The sequence below is a fragment of the Papaver somniferum genome, unplaced genomic scaffold, assembly GCF_003573695.1.
Source record: "Papaver somniferum cultivar HN1 unplaced genomic scaffold, ASM357369v1 unplaced-scaffold_10, whole genome shotgun sequence".
NCBI lineage: Eukaryota > Viridiplantae > Streptophyta > Magnoliopsida > Ranunculales > Papaveraceae > Papaver > Papaver somniferum.
Window position 1 is genome coordinate 9,832,168 of NW_020618825.1, and position 21,901 is coordinate 9,854,068.

Sequence of the window (21,901 nt, forward strand, 5' to 3'; positions counted from 1 at the left end):
TCTATATATATATAAAGAATCTGAAGGAATGTTTGAGACCAAATGACGTCATTTGTGCAAATACAGTTAAGGTGGGCCCAGCACATGCAAGAAAATATCATGTTTTTTAAATGAAATTAATTCATTTCCTTGGTGGTTTCATATATTATGGAAAGTGGAGATTCGCTCATACTTTACAATGTTTCGTCATATTATGACACGCGGCACAATATTATTGGGCGGATTGTATTTCATGACATGTGGCAGACTTCTATTGGGAGGTGATGCGGAGACGACGTGAATTCATTTGTGGGCTATATTTATGTGTTGTTTCAAAATGAAAATGGGGGTCACCCGGCCACAGTGCCGCAACAAAAAAAGGGGTTTGGAGTTTTGTTTTCATTTTTCCATTTTGTTTTTGGCTTTTGAGAAAGCCATGGCTAACTAGAGCCATGTAGGGTTTAGATAGAAGCCAATTTATTTATATGAACTCTATGATGATATTTCTAATAATGATTTGATTGAATAGTGATTTTCTCTTAATATAGCTTGGCGTTTAATTGCTCATGTGATTTTCTTGATTATTTATGCTTTTCAATTGATATTTCGTGCTTTGATAAAATCATTGACGTGATATGCTTTAGGATTGATAGGTAATGCTTTAGAATCACTACCCATTAAGCGAAGGAGATTACAGCGGAGAAACTATATATTATAATTTAATATACCATCTTCCGAGACATGAGATTGAGTTCGATATTTGTCTTGAGTAATAAATAGAGATTATTATAGTTTTATATGATTGAATTGGTGGAAATCGAAGACCCTAACAAACCTTTCATTTTCTTGGTTACGTCTTTGTTATTTTTATTTCATCTTGTTTGAATTGGTGGAAATCGAAGACCCTAATAACCCTTTGTGATCATAAACATAATCTAAACTAAAATACTGGATCATACTGATAGAAGACCCTAATCGAAGACCCTAATAACCCTAATAACAAAGGGTTATTGTGATCTTGTTTGTGCCTGGTACTAGGAATTGGAATCATGAGCTCATTTATTCTCTCTTTAATCATGAAACTTCTTCTTCCATTGTTAACATGAATGTTCCTTCCTCTGGTGAAGATTATCTTATATGGAAACCTGATAGGAAAGGCAAGTTTACTAATACAAAAATGGCCTTTAGTCACAGTAATTTACCGTGTCCAAATGTCTATCGTCACGGTGATTCATTTCTGAAAAAACGTGACCAAAGCCTGCGAGTCCAAAAGTCTAATATTTGGTCACGGTGAATTTCGGGGCTATATCTAAAATCCACTGTGACCACAGATTCAACAGTCACGGATTTTCATAATACACCGTGACAAGTTTGTTCTTTAGTCACGGGATGCTAGAAGACACCGTGACCAAGTTTACTCATTTATGAACTGTAAAACATATGTAAGATTTGGATGAGTTCATAAATGAGTTGTGGTGTCCAGTTTCTCTATAAGTGGTCATTGTACTGTGTTGTATATATCTCATATGCCTTGTGAAAAAGAAAATGGCAAAACAATGAAGTATTATCGATTACAATTACTAAACATGGCATTGAATATGATAATATCTTGCACAATCAACATAGTTTACATTTATATTGATATACGAATTCAGCAAGAGTTAAGAAGGACATCTCAAAATCACTATCAAAACATATAAATACAACAGAAGGAAGGGAGGCCTCAAAAAAGTTCCCAAAGGACAGCTGCACTTCCAATGCATGCCTACTCCAGGTTTTACTCAATATGACCGTGCCCAATTGCACTACATGAGCTCCTCCAAACTCTATCTCTAGGATGTAGCTTGGCTGCAAAAGAGAAAAACAAAACAAAGTGTATCCGTCAAGTTCCAATACAATTCTTATGTTGTCCAAGGGGAAGAGACATTTGTACACCATAAATATGAATTTCTATTGCAAATACAAGACGTGCAAGTTTTCAGTCTCAAATCACAAAGAAAGATTTTAACAGTGTTTCTAGTGTTGTATGTCCCTCCATTATTCAAGTTCCACGACTTCCTGTTTACAAAATGAAGTCAGGTGGTTAACCATGTGATACAACAGAAAAGAATTTGGAGATTGATATTAAACACAATAAATATCTTGCAAGAAAAAAGAGACCAGAATCCCTGTCAAGTGTAAAGGTCTACAACAGAACAAAAAACAAAACAAAAAAACTGAAGAGATCATGTAAGACCTAAGACTAACAATGTATAAATAAAGAAAAAAGTAGGCTTAGAAACCACCCCATAAGAATGAACTCAATTTTACCTCAATCAAATGCAATCAGAAGAGTGATCTTCATCAACAAAGCCTCAGTTTATAAAAATCTTTAAGTTTGGTTGTGGCCTGAGTCTACAGAAAAAAAAAATCGCATATGAGATATATACAACACAGTACAATGACCACTTATAGAGAAACTGGACACCACAACGACAGAATTAAGTGATCATGTGAAAAGAGATGATATACCGGATAAAATTGCCTCCCCTTCCTTATATTGACTGTCAACTATAAGCTAAACTACACCTTCGACAAAAGTAAGTTTCGCAAGCCAATTGTGGTGGCTCTAAATGAAATAAAGCAAGTTTTTATACCAATTAACTTTCTGTTCCATTAAGAAGTTGCATCATTAATTTACGAACCTTCGCAGTTCATCCAACTGAACAAACTCAACATGGATTTACAGTCTATAAAACTAGCATCAACAGCCCTTGATTTGGCATTATGCGTATAAGTTTTCAGATAATTCGATGAAAAACATGCAGGAGAAAAGTAATCACTCGACTTAAAACTCGGTAAAATATTTCATACTTATTTAATATGTCAGCTGACGAGACAAAATGTTACCTGCAATCAAACCACGACAATGAAACATGATATCTAAAGTCTCATAAGGAAAGGCCTCTTTGGGTATATCTTATAGGTACTGTTGTAACATAAAACCAAAGCCACATTAGGTTAAGGATATCAAACACGTGAATCAAGCACCATCTCAGGAATTTTTTTATGTACTTTTAGCATTTTTTTTATGTAATTTTTTTTATGTACTTTTTTTTGATGTACTTTAACAAAAACAAAAAACAACAACACTATCACAAACCTTTCAGAATGGGAACCCAGGTATTCATGACCAAGCCAATCAAACTCAGTTATTGATGCTGCCTGCTGGAACCTAGCCTCATCCATGAAAACTATATGATTATATCTGGGCGAGTTACATAGTCTTCAACATCAATTTCATTGTTCCTATTCATCATAGCACTATATACCTACACAAAAATAAATCAAAGCATAAGTTTTACTGCTAATACAACAGTACTAAGTTTAAAACAGATAAGATCTAAACTTTACTAATATTTTTCAGGCTAATTTGTCTCCATTTTTTTATCCCAAATAGATAGGATGACGGATGAATTCAATAACTAAAATCACATCTGAATTACTACACTACAAGTTTCAAGATTGTCAAATAATTAAGTCGACCACAACCAGAAGTTTAGAAGTTGACAGGGGAAGCTTTAATGAAGGTTAACTAATTTCTACCCATAAGGAATTCATATAGTAACAACTAGCAAGTCTATCAAGAAGGTGAAACTTATTTTTATACAGTCTGTGATTCAGAAAGGCCTTATAAGTGCGAGAATCTAAGTTCTCGACTGGATTAGTTGCCATTATGATCTTTGGGTTCATTGTCAAAGCAACATAGAAAGCCAATTCATCTTTAAAATACAATAGGAATTAACACAAAATATGATACCAACGAAGAAACAAACATATTTTTCACATATAGAGAAAGTCATGGATTTCCCACAATCTAGCAATGTTTATCTTAGGGTACCTACTTTTAAATTTCAAATACAATCAAAATTGCAGAAATAATTCACCTTGATTTCAAATAAGAAAACTCTAGAATACATTCAATCCCTGATTTCATACTCGAGTACACTATTACATCTATTAACCAAAAATTTGATAACGATTGGAGACTCTTACCAGAAAAAAGAAATCAATCCGCTGGAACTTAATCGAACACAATAAAATCGTTTGCCCTAATTCCATAAGAAAATAGATAATTCACCCAAAAAAAAGTCAATTTTCACAGAGATAACCAAATTGCACAACAATAAAAAAAATCCAAAATCGTAGCAACCATAAAAAAAATTGGTGTAGATCCAATAAAGCACCAAGAAAAAATTACTAGCAGTATTACCTTGAAACAGTAAAAGAGCAAGCCTCATTATTCACTACATTTTCTTCTAATTTTGACCATAAAGAATTTCAAACTATGTAATTGGACAAAAACAACATGGGTTGTCTGATTGAAACTCCTGAATCAACTGAAATCATATCGGGCATACAAAGGGTTTCATTTGATTATGAACGACAGAGAGAAGAAGATTGTTCGTAAAAATGAAAGTGGAAATTCATCAAGATAAACTGGAAAGTGGAGATGTACGTAGGTCGTGGGAGAGTAGAATGTGGGTTAAGAAACCGAAGGAGTTCTAACTTCTCATCGTGTATTCGTGTTTAAGAAAATGCGGATCGATGTATTAGACTCGCGTCGAACATGCCCGTGCCCAAAGAGATACGAAGTGGTCACGATTACACATTTACCCGGGACAAACAAGACTTTAGTCTCGTTTCTAATAACTACCGTGACTATGTCAACCGTGACGAAAATCCATTTTTGGTTTTTTTCGTTAGCCCCCCGAAAGGCCTCATCAACAGGGAGAATCCGAAGCGCACCTTATTGACCAAGCTTTGGACGTTTCCTGAGCTAGCTATATGGGAATATTTCACCCACACCGCAAAGAGAATCGTCCTCGGCTTTGATACCAAGTTTGTAACACCCCCTTGACCACGGATAACGATGTTTCCCGTCCTTTGGACACCTGCACAAGTAGGTGTTTTTGTTCCATAGATTTTAGCCCCCCAAAAGGCCTTGTCAACATGGAGAATCCGAAGCGCGCTTCATCATCCAAGATTTGGATGTTTCCTGAGCTATATGGGGATATTACACCCACACCCCCGAGTTAGCAATCTCGGATTCGATACCAAGTTTGTAACACCCCCTTGACCACGGCTGGTGATATTGCCCACCCTTTGGACACCTACACAGGTACGTGATTTTGTTCCTAGGGGTTAACTTCCCAAAGAGGCCTTGTCAACATGGAGGATCCGAAGCACACCTTATTAGCTAAGGCTATGGAGTATGGATGTTTCCTGAGCGATATGAGACCATATAAATAGCTTGAATGCAATATGGAATCAAATTTATGGCACGAAATGGTTTGGCGCTCCAAATTTACTTTTTTTGTCAAATCATACGGTGCTTCAAATCCGAGCTATTATATTTTATTTTAGAAATTAAAACTAACGGTTATCGCGCCAAACCATTGGCACTTCTATTATTAACCATTAGATTTTTCTTTAATGCTAAAATCTAATAACTCTAATCTTATGCGTTAAATCAGTTGTGCCTGGTGGTAAATCATATGGCGCTAATTTGATTCAACCTTGAATCCGCTTGGATGTTGATTTTAGCTGACGTGTCCAATATTGAATGTTGAAATATGAAGCATGATAAGATAAAGCCTTAAAGATACGATAAACTTGAAAATGAAATCTGGTTTGCAGCCGTTGAGTTTCCATCGTTTCCAAATTACTCCAACTTCTACATCAGGCAATAACGAGATGCATGACTCCGTTATTGATTAACAATTTTTTACCTTGAGCATAAAAGATAAGTAAAAAGTTGATTTATCTGCATTAGGGTTGCACTGACAAATCCATCGCTGAAATCTTGTTTTCTTCTTACAAATTTTGGTGCTTACAGGACTGTCCATGTTTACCATGCTCACATTTTTTGTTTTCTTTATTCTGCCCATTGTCGATCACTAGGTTCTACACCATCCTTTTGACCTAACCATTTTTCTTCGTTACCATCATTTATAAAATAACCTGGTTGGATTGGGATATACCCAGATTAATTGGGGTATACAAAATTTAAACCCATCCAAAGTAGTGTGTTAAGAGGTGTCTAAAAAATATTAAAAGACCAAATTGTCCTTACTAAACCAAAAAACTAGCTAAAACTTTCATAACCTGACGACTAAAACTCATCCAAATAATTTTCAAAATCAATCTTCAATAGAAAACTCTAATCCTATCCTGATGAAAAAAAAAATCAAAACGAAACAGAAAAAATTCACGAATTTGAAATTTGGGGATACGGGAAAAGAGATTGGGTATGATTTTGTACCCAATCACAATCCGTATGATTCCGTACATTAATATGAAAATTCGTCAGGGTATTTTTTTTCCTTCCTTGCCGACTAGTATTAGTCGTTATCTTCCTAGGAAACTGATTGGGGTGATACAGATTTTTTTTCCTGCTGCAATCAAATCTGGAGATGTTGAGGTATACGATGGTTGATTATACAACGGTTTTCATTTTAAAGTTTATTATAGTTACTGTTGTTACAAGATTGAGTAGTCCTTAGAATGTTTCAAGTAGTAATTAAAACTTGTGTACCTTCTTGTTCATTATTGTGATACCAAATATGGGTTTGTACTAATTTTAGGATATTATTTGAGAAAGTTTAAAACACTGTTTTATTTTTATTTTATTTTTGTATATGACATATTCAGTGATCCATTTTCTATCCTTTATTCTGAATGTAGAAAGGGACAATTGTTGAAAAGTTGGTTAAAGAAGTAGTGAGGGACAATGATCATTTGAGGAGCTTAATTAATATTTTCTTAGGTATATAAGTTCAACCTGCATTACATTTGTAAGGTGGTTATTTTAATCTGGCAATACACAATTTATCGTATTTACCACGATTTTTGTTTGCAGCTAAAAGATAAGTGGGTATAACTTCCTTAAATGACACAAGCTCAAGATCACACTAGGATATAAGCTGGTGAGTTTAGTATATGTAGCTATTTGTTTTTTATGGATGCCGTAAAATATGGATTTTTATCGAATTTTAAATTCCCTACAATATCATTTGTTGTAAAATTACTATAAGTTTATGTTTGGGGTAAATTAACGGGGTGTACAAACTGGTACACATGTGGGAAATTGACTCCATAAACTTAGCATGCATAAATAATTATGGTGTACATGTGAAAAAAATTACTTCATAAGATTATGCTTGCGTAAATAAATGAGGTGTACAAACTGGTACACATGTGGAGATCCATGCCTTCCCGTCAGTAATGTGAACGATTCATGGTAGCTTTAGAAATAAGGGATTGGGTTAAGGAAATTTTTTCAAAATTGTTTAGATCAAGTAATTTCCGATGCTACATCTGCAAGTGCAAGTGATAGTATTGGTGCTTGACATGTACGACGAAAGTAAATTATCTTATTAACAAGAGGGGATTTTAAGATGATACCAGAGACTCACATCTACTTTAGGCCATATTTATATACATGGTAGTAGCGTCTTATCTCCTTCGCTTCAACAACTTGATATAGAGCCTTATGAATTGCTTATTGGTAACAGTTCACAGTAGTAGTCTTATGAAATGGATTTTACTCGGTAGTCATTTTGATAATCACTTTAGCCCTTTTTCTTTGATCATTGATTGCAGATAGCATTTTACTGCATGTTAGACGAATCTAAAAAGCAGGTACACAAGTTTATAGCAGAACAAATAGATACAGATCCCTTATATGTTCTAAATTTAAAATGTCGCTAAGTTACTTATAGGATTTGCTGGTTTATCAAACGTGAAATACCTAGCAGATACAGGTCAGAAACCCATAATGTTGTAAGCAAGAGATTTTTGGGTGGAAAGGTAGGTTTGTAAGCAAGCGAAATCCTCCCTTACCAAAAATAAAATGCAAAACCTGTCGATTTTTACGTTGTATGATAACTAACCAGTATCTCGTAAAATGAACAATAAAATGTTTATCTTTGTACTGAGTTCATTGAAGGGATGATTTCTAAAAATTAAAGTGTTGATATATCATTTTTATCTTATTTATGACAGACTACAACAAGATAGAGTCTACAGTTTCAATGGTTAATTAATCATTGGGGAGAGCCAACTAGTAAGCTTGATGTTTATTGGGGGAGGACCAGCTAGTGTAGATTTGTTGGTCAGCTTGCAATGTCTAAGATATATGTGTATTTTCTTGTATACTATTTGTATGCGGTTCACGTAGAAGTGCACCGGTTTTATTGTGCATGTTATACGAGGTGTATATGCTTGTACACCGGTTATACGCAATGCACTATATCTTATTTAATTTGTGGTTCTTATCCAAGGATCACATCTGATTCCAATGAAAATCATTACATGGAAATTATGGTGTGCAAACTAGTGCACATGTTAAAAAATAACTCTATAAACTTATACTTGACTAGGGTGTACAAACTGGTGCAAACTTATACTTTAAAGGATGATTTATATCTGTGTAATGAAAAGCATTACGTGGTTTCTTACTCCTAAACTTATACTTGTATGCATGCTCTTATAGGATACAGTTATATATATGCAATTGGATATATATTTGGACACATGTTGGTTCTTGATGTCTACATAATTGTACACATGTTGACTTTTATGTGCACACTGTTGTACACTTGTTAGTTAATGCGTACATAATTGTACACCTATTGGTCGTTATTGTGCACATGATTTCACACATGTTGATTTTTAATGTGCACATAGTTGTATACCTTTATTGAGCTCTAGTATGTATCAATTTGGTTTGCAGCATGTGACAAATTTGTTAGGAAGGGAAACTATGATTCTTATTTCTGGTATGAATTTGTTTTAGCTAATTATTTCACATTTTTCTTGATTTATCTAGTAGTTTTGAGTGCTCTGCATGTAGTTATGTTTATGTTGTTATTATGAGATATATGTTCACCCAGTAATGTTAGAGCCTTGTTTTTGTGCTTGTCTTTTTCTTATCTTATATGTTAAAACTTTTGATGTGGATGGGTATCAAATTATTTTTTAGGCACTAGATCATTAGTAAAATATATGTGTCTCAAATTGTCAATCCTTTTCTTTCTCTCAATTGCAAGGGAAATGAAGGTCAAAGATGATAAAGATGGATCCTCGCCTTACTTCTATGCTTGCAACCCAATATGTTGCAACATGGTGATAGGTATTTGGTCTAATTGTATACTTGGTTCCCTTTTTGATGCGCACCTTAAGCTGATAATATGATTTTGTGCATTAGGATATCTTAGTTGTAAATTTAGGTTTTATACATGTGCTGGAGGTGTGTACATATTGGTGCACTAGTGGAATTTCCAAGAAAAAGTAGGTTTATGTGTGGTTATGAATGATCGTATTTATCCATGTTTTGCAATGGTGTACATATTGCTGCACCTGTGTATTTTCCATCAAAAAGTAGGTCTATATGTGGTTATGAGTGATCGGTTTTTTTGCATGTTTGGAAGGGGTGTACACATTGGTGCATCTGCGTATTTTCCATAAAAAAGTAGGTTTCGCATGTTTTACAACAGTGTACATATTGGTGCACCTAGGTAATTTCCATGAAAAAATACGTTTGTGTGCAATTGTGAATGATCGGCTTTATGCATGTTTTGAAAGTTATATTTTTCCTGTGGAAGTTTTATTGAACTCTAGTATGTTTCAATTTGGTTTGCAGCATGTGAATGATTTGTCAGGAAGGGAAACTTTGGTTCGTATTTGCTGATATTAAGTTTGTGAAGTTATTCCCAAATGGATTGTGTCCCTTTAATTTAATAACTGCCTAACTTTTTTTTTCATCTGTTTCTTTGCTTTGTTTCTTATGTGGTTGTTGGTGAAAGGTTATCAATTTTTTTTCAAGCTTTGGTTTCTTATATTTTATTGGTTTTTCCTGGATACAGGTTAACTGCTAAACCATCCTATGCAAATCCTGCCATTATTCTGCAAGAGCTTGGCATGGTTAATATTTTCTCCAGTATGTGTAGACTAGAGTGGCAGTCTAGCTATCATGAATGTTGGATTTTCTGTATTTTGCCAATGTGTACATAGTTGTACACTAGCGTGAATTAAAAAAATTTAAAAAGTGAAAATTATATAGTTATATGGGTACTCTTTTTGGATATCTCGAAAAATAACTTTCAAAATATATTAAATTTGTGAATTTTAGACGAGCTGTTCGAAAGATTAATTGTTTTTTAATTATTTATGTATTATTTAAAGTTGCTGACATCATCTCCAGTCATTTTAAACTAAACAAAAATTCTTGGCAGACCGAGAAAAGGAAAACTAAAAGAAAACCGCCTCTCACAAAACGCCCCCCTGCACGTCTCCCGAGGGCGTGGGCCAACTGGGACCTACAAAAAAGAAAATAAAAGTTGTGTGAGAGGCGGTTTTCTCATGGTTTCTTTTTCTCGGTCTGTTTAGAATTACTCTAAACTAAAATGCAAATATTTGGACTAAATTGTACTCCCTCTGTCCCTGTTATAAAGGCGGAGAAGTAAAAAATTTTAGGCCTTATATTTAGGCAGATATGTATTTCCAATGTGATTTATTCCCAATATACCCTTATTGAAGAGTATGATATTCATAAACTTAGTTAATGCCCAAGAACAATTATATTTCTTAAATACTTTAGTGAAATAAAAACTTTTAATATATTCATATTTTACATATTTCCTAGGAAAATGTATTGGGAATTGATGAGGGTAAATCAGGTACAATTAGGAAAATTTATAAAAACCAAATTTTTTCTTATTCTAAGAGAATTCCACTTTTTCTCTTATATATAGGGGACGGAGGGAGTAAATAATAAGGGTTATTAAGGCCTTTGGGTGCTCGGTGGAAACTTGACCTGACCTTGCGGTGTAGTAAATGGCCTTAGGCCCCTTCCTATGGGTGTGGCAAACCAAAGAGTTTACCATTTAAGCACCCACTATTGAAGGGGAAAACTGAAAAACTGGCCTGGCTAAGTGGAAAATTTGCCACTTAGCCAGGCCAGGTCAAGTTTCAACAGAGCGGTCGAGTCTCGACCGCTCGGTCCAGTTTACACCGTTAGGTGTTTACTGCACCGCTACCGGGTTTTTTAAGACCGACCGGTTTAGTTTGCACCGTTGAGTATAATCTGATCCAACATCCATAATTCCCCCCTCCCTATAAATACCATATTTCTCTAACATTTTAACCCACACCTTCTCTTCTCTACTCTTCACATTTGTTAATCTAAAACAAATTTCATCATCTAACTATTTCATTCACTACTATTGTACAATTTCTTTAATATGTATCGATCTAATACTCAATCTAAACAACAAAAGAAGAAGATTAGGGGTCCAAAATTTACCGTAACCGAAGATGAAAGCATTTGAAGAAACTGTGTGTTCTTTACACAAGATAGTATCGACGGTGCCAGTCAACAATCTACCAAGTTGTGGGATAACATATTTGCTAATTTTCGAAACGAAACTATGAACATCAACGAGCGTGATGCAAATGGATTTTCCGGTCGCTTTGTTACAATCAACGCCCAAGTTGCCTTGTATATCGCCGCTCTAATGCAAGCTGCTCGTGGTCGAGAGAGGTGTCTTGTTGGTGTTGATTTCGAACGAAAGTGCCGAACTGATTGGCACCATAAAAATAGGAAAAATTTTTCTTATGAAAGTTGTTATTTTGAAAGTGTTGCCTAAATATAATCCATAAGTGTTAGAAAACATGCAGAACATACCTGCAAGTTCACCATACACTTCTTCACCTTCAACGCCAGTTTCACAACAACCACCTCAATCATCTCATCCCCTTTCAGATAATACATTTTCTTCACCAGAAACCACCAGAAACAACAAATCCAACTTGAATGTCAATACTTCAATTAAGAGAAAATTATTAGGAAGAAATCATGCAAGAGCAGCGAGAAAAGCTGCCCAAGAAGGAGAAGCAAGTGAAGGAGGTAGTAGTACTATGGAAACTTTGATAGAGCATCAGAAGACTGTCGAAAAACAAAGAGTTGTAGACCGCAAGTTCTTGACTAAGGAGATGAAAAAACATGACTAACTCAAGAAAAATTTGTTTCAGACTATGACAAGAATAAGATTCTAAATGTAAACACCGAGAAAATGAATCTCAGACAATTCATGGCATGGGAGATGGAGATGTAAAGGTTACCAGAGGAATTGGAAGAAAAAAGAAACAAGAGAAACATGGAAAAACAATTTGGGGTTCAAGCTGAAGATGAGGATGATGAAGACGACGATGAAGTAGTGCCACTTAATTAATTAATGTATCAGCTTTAATTTTAGTGAATATGTAGTAGTTTGGTTATGGTGAATGAAATTGTTCTGTTGTTTTTTTAATTACAAATTGGTCTACTTTTTTCATTATATTAAAGCTTAAACTAATTTTTTGCAGTACATTAAAACATAAATTTGACAACATCCGTGAAAACATTATTAAACTTAACATCTCATACGAGCTATTAAAAACTCCTTAAGAATTTGGCAATGTGCTTCTTATTCGAAATCTTTTCGTTTCCATCTTCGCCACTCGTCTCGAGTTCGTATTCCCAATTCAACATTAGTCTCACCTCTAAGACGGTATCGAGTGACAATCCTTTTCATAGCTATAAAATCCACAAGCTCTTTTTTGATATCCATGAATCGGCAAAACAAAGCAGCACGATCCCGGTTATGAGGATTACTTGTCTCTGTGTAGAAGGCATCATGAATTTTACCCAAATAACTCATACTAGGTAAACCGTTCATCCGTCGTTCTTCACCTCTCTTTGGATAGTGTATTACATAGTTTTTACAAAGAGATAAATTTTCATCTTTAGTGAAACTAAGATCATCCATAATTTAACCAGAAAGTAGAGAAGTTTTTGTATAGAAGTGATGTGTGAGTTTGAAACGGATGAAGTGAAGGATTTATAAGGAATGCTAGTGGTTGAGTCTAGACCGCTAGCGATGAAGTCTAGACCGCTACTTTTAATGACCGTTAAAAAATTTAAACTTAAAAAACAACTACAAAACAAAATTATGGAACAACAAATGAAACATAAACAATTTTAAAAAATAAAAATAAATAACAAGTGAAACAATAATAAAAAAAACAATAATGAAAAAACAAAAACAAATGAAACAAACACTACTCAATTCGTCCCCCATCTCTTCCAAACTTAGCCCACAAATTCGCTCTGAGATCTTCCCTAGACATGTTATACAGAGTTATGTTCTCAATATGACTGGTCATTTGCGCATAGTTCCTTGCAGGTAATCCTCTAGCTGGTATAATCTCAAGCATTAAGTCTTCATCTTGATGGTTAGTCCAATTCTTATTACGACGGGTCTCCTGGATAACCATGTTGTGCATAATGATGCAAGTCAGCATAATCTTATGCATTTCACGAGCACTTAAACCACGATAAGGCCCACAAACGATTGCGAACTTCCGCTTCAGAATTCCAAAAGCCCGTTCCACATCCTTTCTTAGATTCATAGGTTTACTATTGAAATACGAGTTTGAACGACCCATTTCACCGGCAGGTGGCTGACGGTAACATTAAACTAAAGTTGACCATTTTAGATAAATTCCATCTGCAAGATAATAACCATGAGTACAGTGATTCCCATTGATATTGAAATTTACCCGAGAAAAAATTCCATACTTTAAATCTTCGAACAAAGACGATTTATGTAAAATCCATCTGCAACATATATATACTTTAATATATGTATACTTTTCATATATTACTAATTTGTACCTAGTTTACTCGACCTAGACTAAACCGTATTTATGGAGTGAACAGTATTTTTCCCTACAGTACTGGTATCATGGAGTGCGAGTTAACACTAGTAATAGCAGCCGCTGCTACAAGTGCTCGAACTCTCAACCCGCGCTACGGGAGAGAAGATAAAAATATCTACCCCCAAACGTTTTTTAAGAATATAAAATCCGATATTAGTTTTAGCCATTGTAGCGTTTTTTTAAGAGATAAGAAAAAGCAGTACATTCTCGGACGAAATGCTTTCTTCTGTTTCTTATACCTCTTTCTCATTTCACCACCACCACCACCTCCACCACCAGCACCACCATAATCAACCATTGATAATGACTCTCATCTTAAAATCGCCACCACTCCCATGTAGTAATAATACCTTTACTTATCATTCTCATAGCTCCCACCGTAGTACTCTCCCTCATCATTCCTTCAAACTCTTAAACCCTAAACCTTCTGGTTTTCGTTCAGTAAATAATATCCCTTCATATTCTTCATCTTCTTTTTCTTCTACTCCAATCGAAAAAATCCTACCAGAAGAAGAAGAAGAGGAGGGTTTGGATTTGAGTAATTTTGATTATTCTGATTCTGATGATGGTGGTATTTTAGTGAAGAATTTACCATCTTCACCGGTGATCGAAGTGAAAGAATTAGAAGAATTACCTGAACAATGGCGGAGAACTAGAATAGCTTGGTTATGTAAAGAATTGCCATCTCATAAACCACCTACTGCACTTAGACTTCTCAATGCACAGAGGAAATGGATTACTCAGGAAGATGCTACTTACATTGCTGTTCATTCGATGCGTAAAACAACGAAACCGCTTATTGGGTAATTAATTTTCAATTGAACCTCAAATTTTCATTTGTTTGGTGAAATTTATGCATCAATTGACTGAATTTGGCAAAATTAGGATAAGGAGTATTGTTATAGAAAAATACCACTTTGGGCGCCTTGCCTGGGCGCTGTTTTAAAGTGGTATCTCTCTTGCACTGCTTGGTGCCCAGTGGAAATTTATGCAACTTTGGCACCTAGGGTACGCCTTAGACAACTTATTTAAGGAGAAATTGTTGCTCTTTTGTTGTATTGTTGGTATAATCTGTATGAACCTGGCACTTAAAGCACATAGATTCGGTGTAAGTGGTTTAGTGTATGTGGTGCACGCTGTCCATGTAGATGACTTATCACGAACCTTGATTTTTTGTTTATTGTATGAGCTTTGCTAGGGTGGAGGATTTGGTGTACACTACCCATGTGGAAGCCTTATTAGTTATTACGATGAACCTTGATTTTGTGGTTATTTCTGTATAATTTGCAGTGATCAACATTAGATCTTTTTGTTTGGTTTTATTACATGTTTGAATATTGGGAAATGAGATAATTTGAATTTCAGGTGTATAAATGGATGATTCGACAACGCTGGTTTCAATTTGATTTTGCACTGGCAACCAGGCTAGCAGATTACACAGGGAAGGAGCGGAAATTCTCTAGATGTCGTGAGATATTTGACGATATAATCAATAAAGGTCGAGTGTCTAGTGAGTCAACATTCCATATTCTTACAGTTGCTTATCTAAGCTCGTCAGACGAAGGTTGTTTAGAAGAAGCATGTGGGATTTACAACCGTATGATTCAGTTTGGGGGATACCAACCTCGTCTTAGCTTACACAATTCTCTATTCAGAGCTCTTATTGGTAAAACAGGAGGCTCCTCGAAGCAATTTCTCCAGCAAGCGGAATTCATTTTCCATAACATAAAAACATGTGAATTAGAGATACAAAAGGATATATATGCAGGTTTGATTTGGTTGCATAGCTACCAAGATGAAATCGATAGAGAAAGGATTATGGAATTAAGAAAAGAAATGCAGCGACTTGGATTTGAAGAGGGGACAGATGTTCTTGTGTCCATATTAAGGGCTTACTCGAAGGAAGGGGATGTGGAAGGGACAGAACGTACATGGCTTAAACTCCTCAGTTCTGATGCTACTCTTCCTTATCAAGCTTTTGTTTACCGAATGGAAGTTTATTCTAAGATCGGAGAACCTATGAAATCATTGGATATATTCAGGGCGATGCAAGACCATTTGGGTTTCACCACTTTTGTGGCATATAACAAAATCATAGAGGTGATGTCTAAAACCGAGGAAATTGAAATTGTGGGAACCCTTGTGGATGAGTTTATAACAAGTGGTCTGAAGCCTCTTTTGCCAGCTTTTACTAACCTAATGCGTATGTATTCTAGATTGAACATGCACGGTGAACTGGAAGCAGCTTTTCTCCGCTGTGTTGAGAAATGCATTCCAAATAGAACAGTTTATAATATCTATTTGGAATCTCTAGTAAAAGTTGGTAATTTTGTCAAGGCTTCAGAGATCTTCAACCGTATGCAATGTGATGGGGCGATTGGTGTCAACTCCCGAGCTTGCAACACCATATTGGGCGTGTATCTTTTATGTGGAGAAAATGATGAAGCAGAAAAAGTATATGATCTGATGTGCCAGAAGAAATTTGATGTTGAGCCGCTACTAATGGAAAAGCTAGGGCCTATTCTGAGCCTGAGCAAAAAGGTGATTAAGAAGCCTACAAGGCTGAATCTCACCAAAGAACAGAGAGAGATCTTGATTGGTTTATTGCTGGGTGGTTTGCAGATAGAATCAGATGAAGAAAGGAAGGTCCATGCTATCCAGTTTGAGTTTAATCAGGAGTCTAGTGTTCATAGTGCACTGAAGAGACATATCCACGACGAATACCATGAATGGGTAAAGAATCCAAGTAAGGCTGATGAGGAGGTTGAAGAGATACCATCTAAATTCTCCATCATTGCACACACTTACTTCGGTTTCTATGCACACCAGTTCTGGCCAAAGGGCAGACCTAGTATACCAAAACTGATCCATCGATGGTTGTCACCTCGTGTATTAGCTTATTGGTATATGTATGGCGGCCGTAGAACATCCTCGGGGGATATATTGCTGAAACTAAAGGGTGGTAATCGAGAAGATGTTGACAGGATTGTTAAGTCATTGAAAGCAATGTCTCTGGATTGCAAGGTTAAGAAGAAAGGAAGAGTTTCTTGGATTGGTTTTTTTGAGAGCAACTCATTGGGGTTTTGGAAACTGACAGAGTCATACATTCTAGATAATTTAAAAGATCTTTTAGAACCAGATGTTCAATCCTTAGAACTAGGCGAAGACCAAGACATAAACTTTGATAGTGAGACTGATTCAGAAGAGTACATCTTGGACCACGCTGATACAAAAATTAACTAAAATAGCAAATCCTGTTATTTTCTGCTAGTACAGGTATGTATGTATTTACAAAAACTGTAGTACTAATTTGCACTTGTTGCTCTAGCTTGAATTGTAATCAGCTCAATTTTCTGGGAAACGTAGTTTTGTATTTTTATTTGGAAAATTTAAAGATAAACCAACTTTTTGAAGCTCAGCGTTTCCATTTTAATTTTCTCTCTTATGACACTGTTTTCTTTTTAATTTTTTTATTTTTGCTATCTTCATTTTATTTTACTTTGATTTTTGGATGCAAAAAGTTTTCCCTACTATTACCCTAATAAGTTATATGTTTGAAGATACAAGAGTTCTCTGCGTTTTACAGGGCCAATAGCAGGATTGAAGAAGAATGAAAACCACAAAATGTTTCAACAGAGGATTTTGGAAGCCAAAAACTGCGCACATTGGTAAGATTTTAGTATCATCTTAAAATCCCTGGTTACATTTTAAATATGCAATTGTACAGACACATTCAGACATTATCAGCTTCATTCTATGTTTAAGCTTTTTGGTGCATCATCTTCAGTCATACTTAACATATTGTGTCACCTTTTTATAGGCACAGCAGAGAAGGACTATGACAAGAACCTTGTCAAATGTTTGTCCTTAACCATTAAATTTTATGTTGTTGCAGTCAACTTATTCCGGTGTATCAGAAACTGCATCCATTGTTCTGGACCTAACGGGGGTTTCTGTCAGGTATGCCAATTAAAATTTAAAAGAATCTGAATTTTATTTTTTCTGTACGTGCTAATTCTAGTAGGCCATTTTCTCACAATCCCCAAACACGGAATGCAAGCAAAAAAACAGTATGTTGTTTGAAAATTATCATCCTAGATTATGTAGTTCGACTTTGGGATGAATCATAATGTGACAAGAGCATTTATATAGTATGGTCAAAACTTCTTTCACAGTAGTTGCACAATGTCACAGGAGTATTCTTCGCTTTAGAGTTCAATTTTCGTAAAATGCAGGTCCAAGTTCCCACACTTGTTGTTAGCAGCTCTATTACCTCTGGCTAATCTTGAGCTATACTGTTTCCAAACAGTTGAGTGAGCATGTCTATTCACAATGAGACATCGATCGATGTCTAATTATAAATTTCTCCCCGTGCTAGCCAATTGTCCCATGGAGTTTAGGATTTTAGATGATGTTCGTTTAGATCTGCAACCCATTGAACCCAGTCTGCATTTTTACAAACCCTAGAGTATGGTTCTACTGAAGCCTGTGGTCCAAATTTAGTAAATCTATCAATTAAAAGGCCCATCCTTAATGGACTTAAGCAGCTGGGGTAAGTAGTTACTTTAACCTCCTCACAACACCTTCTGGTTGGGTTATGACTCTTGTTCTATACAATGTTACCACGGGGAGTGATCGGGATTGTCATGCCCGCTCCATGGCCATCCCTAGTTATCTATTGGATTTTATTCATTTCTTAAAAGGGAAAGGATGATAGATCCAGAGTTTTAAATTTAAAAAATCATTTAAGAAGGCACGCATTCTATGGCATACGTGGGGCCACTTTGTTACTCTAATCGAGAGACTTCGGGACTTGGGATTTTTTTTTTCTTCATATTATTACATCAGTATTTAATCGTGCTAAAGGATGGTTCCTCACTGAAGATTATCTAGTATTGATTGATAGTTGGTACTTGGTAACATGCATGTGTCCACTGAAATTCAGGATTACTATATATAGTAGTTTATAAGTGTGTCATCATCCTGAAGTTTGACATTTATTCACATCTGTAAAATGACAAGGACAATCAAATTTCTTATTAAAATATGTTGAATGTGCATCCTAATGCGTCTTACTTTCTGTTTTAGCATCTTAGTCTCACTCACCAGCCTGCATTTCTATCATTTGCATACATCATTTACTGCGGCTAGTTGACTATAAGACCAAACAATTCTGATCCCAGAGGCTAGTTACATATTTACCTTGGGTGTTGTTGTGAGGTTAAGTGATGATCATCTGTCTAGAACCCTTGCATATAATCTTTTTGAGAAATACTATATCTGGATTGTGAAAGCCATGAACCGATGAGGATTTTATGTAGTCTCTAATAGAAAAAGACTGGATCATTTTTCTGGATACATCAGTAAAATAATATTCCCTACATACGTACATACATACATACATACATGTGCTAATGCAGAATAGAAGGAGCATTTATTGTTTGGTTTTGGATCTTTCAAGATTTCTTAGATTAAGTAGCCAACAAAATCTGAGTTGCATCATATCTCTAAAATTGAGGATCCTATAAATCTTTCCAAGAAAAATTGAATGCAAAACTCAGATTTCTCAAAATCATAAATGTTGCTTGCTCTTGTTTCCTGTTCAGTGAATATAATATTTAATCTGTTAGTCTCTCTATTGTTAAAGAAAGACTGGGAATCATCTCTAATACGTTTTAATTAAACTTATTGTAAGATCCAGTTTTGTTATAAAAGAGACCCATATCGTGTATGAAGGATGGTAATATAAAGCACAAACAGAATACAAAAACAAAACCAACTGTTTCAACCAGCCATTTCAAGAATATGGCCGAAACTAAAAGTTTTTCCAGTGCTTTGCTTCTTCTTGTTCTTTTCATCTTTGTGATTGTTGGTATGTTAGGTAAGTGCTTTCTTTTTATAATTAATTTTTTTATCATCTACTTTGTTTCCTTCGATCTAGACTCTCATTGTACTGCACACGAGCTTTGGATTATTCTAAAATTTTATTCCTTTTAGCTGACTATTCCTTTTGATTTGATTTCCCATCGATATTAATCTTTGTGTTTTACATATACGCTTGTAGAGATGCCATCAGCTGCAGCCATTTCGTGTGGCCCCGGGGAAACTTCCACAGAGAGTAGATCGTCCGATGATCTATTGCTATGGTTGTCAAGACCAGTGCATAACCCAATGTAAGTCGCAAGACAGAGAAGTATCTCAGTTAGAATGCAACTTTTGGGGTTCGGAACAGGCCGTATGCAAGTGTTGTTGTGGGTTACCATCATCAACTCCACCACCCAAACCAATAATTTGGAATCAATGTCCAACTGAAGAAACAAATGAGTATTTTTTACTACGTAATTCTTTGATTGATTGCAGGCTCTGTGTAAATGGTTGTAAAACTAAATGTGATGCCATAGGAGCTACAGTGGCTAGGGAAGTCTGCTTCCAGGATTTCAATGTAGGTACGACGATTCTTATCGATGGAGTCTTAGCATGCCCTTGTTGTTGTAAACCAAAACCTCCACCCCCACCAGCATGCCCTTGCAGTGAAAGTTGTGGTGTGGATATCAATATTCAAATATCGTCGGTAGCTGGTCAGGCATCACGCAAGTACGAACTACCTCATTCGTCATCATCTACTGCTGAGCTATGATAATAATACTAATAATTCATATTACTAGTACGTACTAGTAACCACTAATCACAACTGGTTATTTGAATTTGTTTACTACTACTAGCTATATGCAGCAATAATATGTGGGCCCATTCATGATACTGTTTTCTTTGATGGGCTTAACCAGCTGGACTTAATCTTGATTTCTGTTCTATCAAATGTTACCAGTTGGATTTTAATGAAACCTGTTTCGAGGCATACTCAATTTTTTCGAGGCATACTCATTCATTATACCATTGAGATGGGTTTATAAGGGGTGTCTAAAGGTAGTGCGATTACCCATATATCCGTGAACAGTTTAAATTACTAGAATGTCCTTATCCTCAAAAACCTAAAATCAAAAATCAAAATAAACTTTAAACTTAAACATCTTGGACTCCAATTCAATCAAGAAATTGATCAAGCAATGCAAACACGAACAGAAGTAAGCGATGCTCGAGTGTGAAATCCAAATATAAATTGCTCTTAGATGTATTTTAGAATGTATATGTATCAAACTCATCTTGTTTTTGATTGATTTTATTTTGTTTGATCGATAGAATATAATTTCAAAGATGAAATTCGGGTTTTCAGAAGATCAGTTGGCTGATCTTGGAGTATCAATTTTGAATCGAACCTAGTGTATGATTTGGACAAACACTATGTTCGGCTAATGCGACTTTGCTAGATTTTGTTCGAATTAGCCGAACCTAAATTCGTCAATTACAGAATGAAGTTCGGTTGAAAAGTTATCAGCCGAACTGTTCATCTGGTCAGTAGATCTGGGTTTTAAAATTTCAATTTTAGACAGATTCAACTTATAAAAAGAAATTAAACCTCGTATATAATCTACCTCTGAATTGAATCGCACATTTTGGTCACTTCTAATCACTAAAATCTCAAAATTCAAAATCCAAGTTTTTTTCACTTATTCTTCTTCTTCTTCTCAAAAACCCCGACTCTCTCACATAAATTTGATTTCCTACTAATTCACCGCTAATAATTTAATTTTCAATCCTTAAAATTCCTAGCTAATCAAATCTAATCATAATCATTAATACTAACTATGTAAGGGTAGTTATGTCATTATCAAAAAGGGTGGATAAGGGGTGATGTTGTTTTTCATTTAGTTACCCTATTTTGGCATTATTTTGTATGCCTCAAAAAAATTCAGCATGCCTCAAAATAGGTTTCATTTTAATTTTAATAATTTCTAAAAATGAAAAGGACGATGGATCTAAAATTTGGTTACTTTTTTTTCTTAAGCAAATCAAATATATCAAGATGTCTCAGCCAACAACTACGGCTAGACTATCTCTAAAACCGTCCAATGATACTATTGGTTCTATCTCTTCTGTGAATGCTCAATCTACCTATTCTACTAGTAGTTCTTCAACTAATGATAGTAGTATTTCTTTTCCATTATCTACCCACCAATTACCTACTGATTGTTGGTTAGTTTACTGTGATGCTTCATATGAA

The 21,901-nt window shown here is 35.2% G+C and overlaps 1 protein-coding gene and 1 pseudogene across 6 annotated transcripts; both read left to right on the forward strand.

Moving 5' to 3' along the window:
• Positions 1–14,027: 14,027 nt before the first annotated feature.
• Positions 14,028–17,443, forward strand: LOC113326616 (annotated as a pseudogene).
• LOC113326617 lies at positions 17,354–20,524 on the forward strand. Of its 6 annotated transcripts, none has more exons than XM_026574316.1 (4): positions 17,354–17,450; positions 17,678–17,742; positions 19,847–19,955; positions 20,143–20,524. In XM_026574316.1, exons 3-4 carry the CDS (start codon positions 19,849–19,851, stop codon positions 20,417–20,419), a joined length of 384 nt encoding a protein of 127 aa, XP_026430101.1. In that variant the 5' UTR covers positions 17,354–17,450; positions 17,678–17,742; positions 19,847–19,848; the 3' UTR covers positions 20,420–20,524. The 6 variants fall into 6 exon arrangements, with proteins under 6 accessions (XP_026430101.1, XP_026430099.1, XP_026430102.1 ...); XM_026574317.1 differs by having other exon boundaries at positions 17,377–17,450; positions 17,603–17,742; XM_026574314.1 differs by having other exon boundaries at positions 19,847–20,524.
• The last annotated feature ends 1,377 nt before the right edge of the window (positions 20,525–21,901 follow it).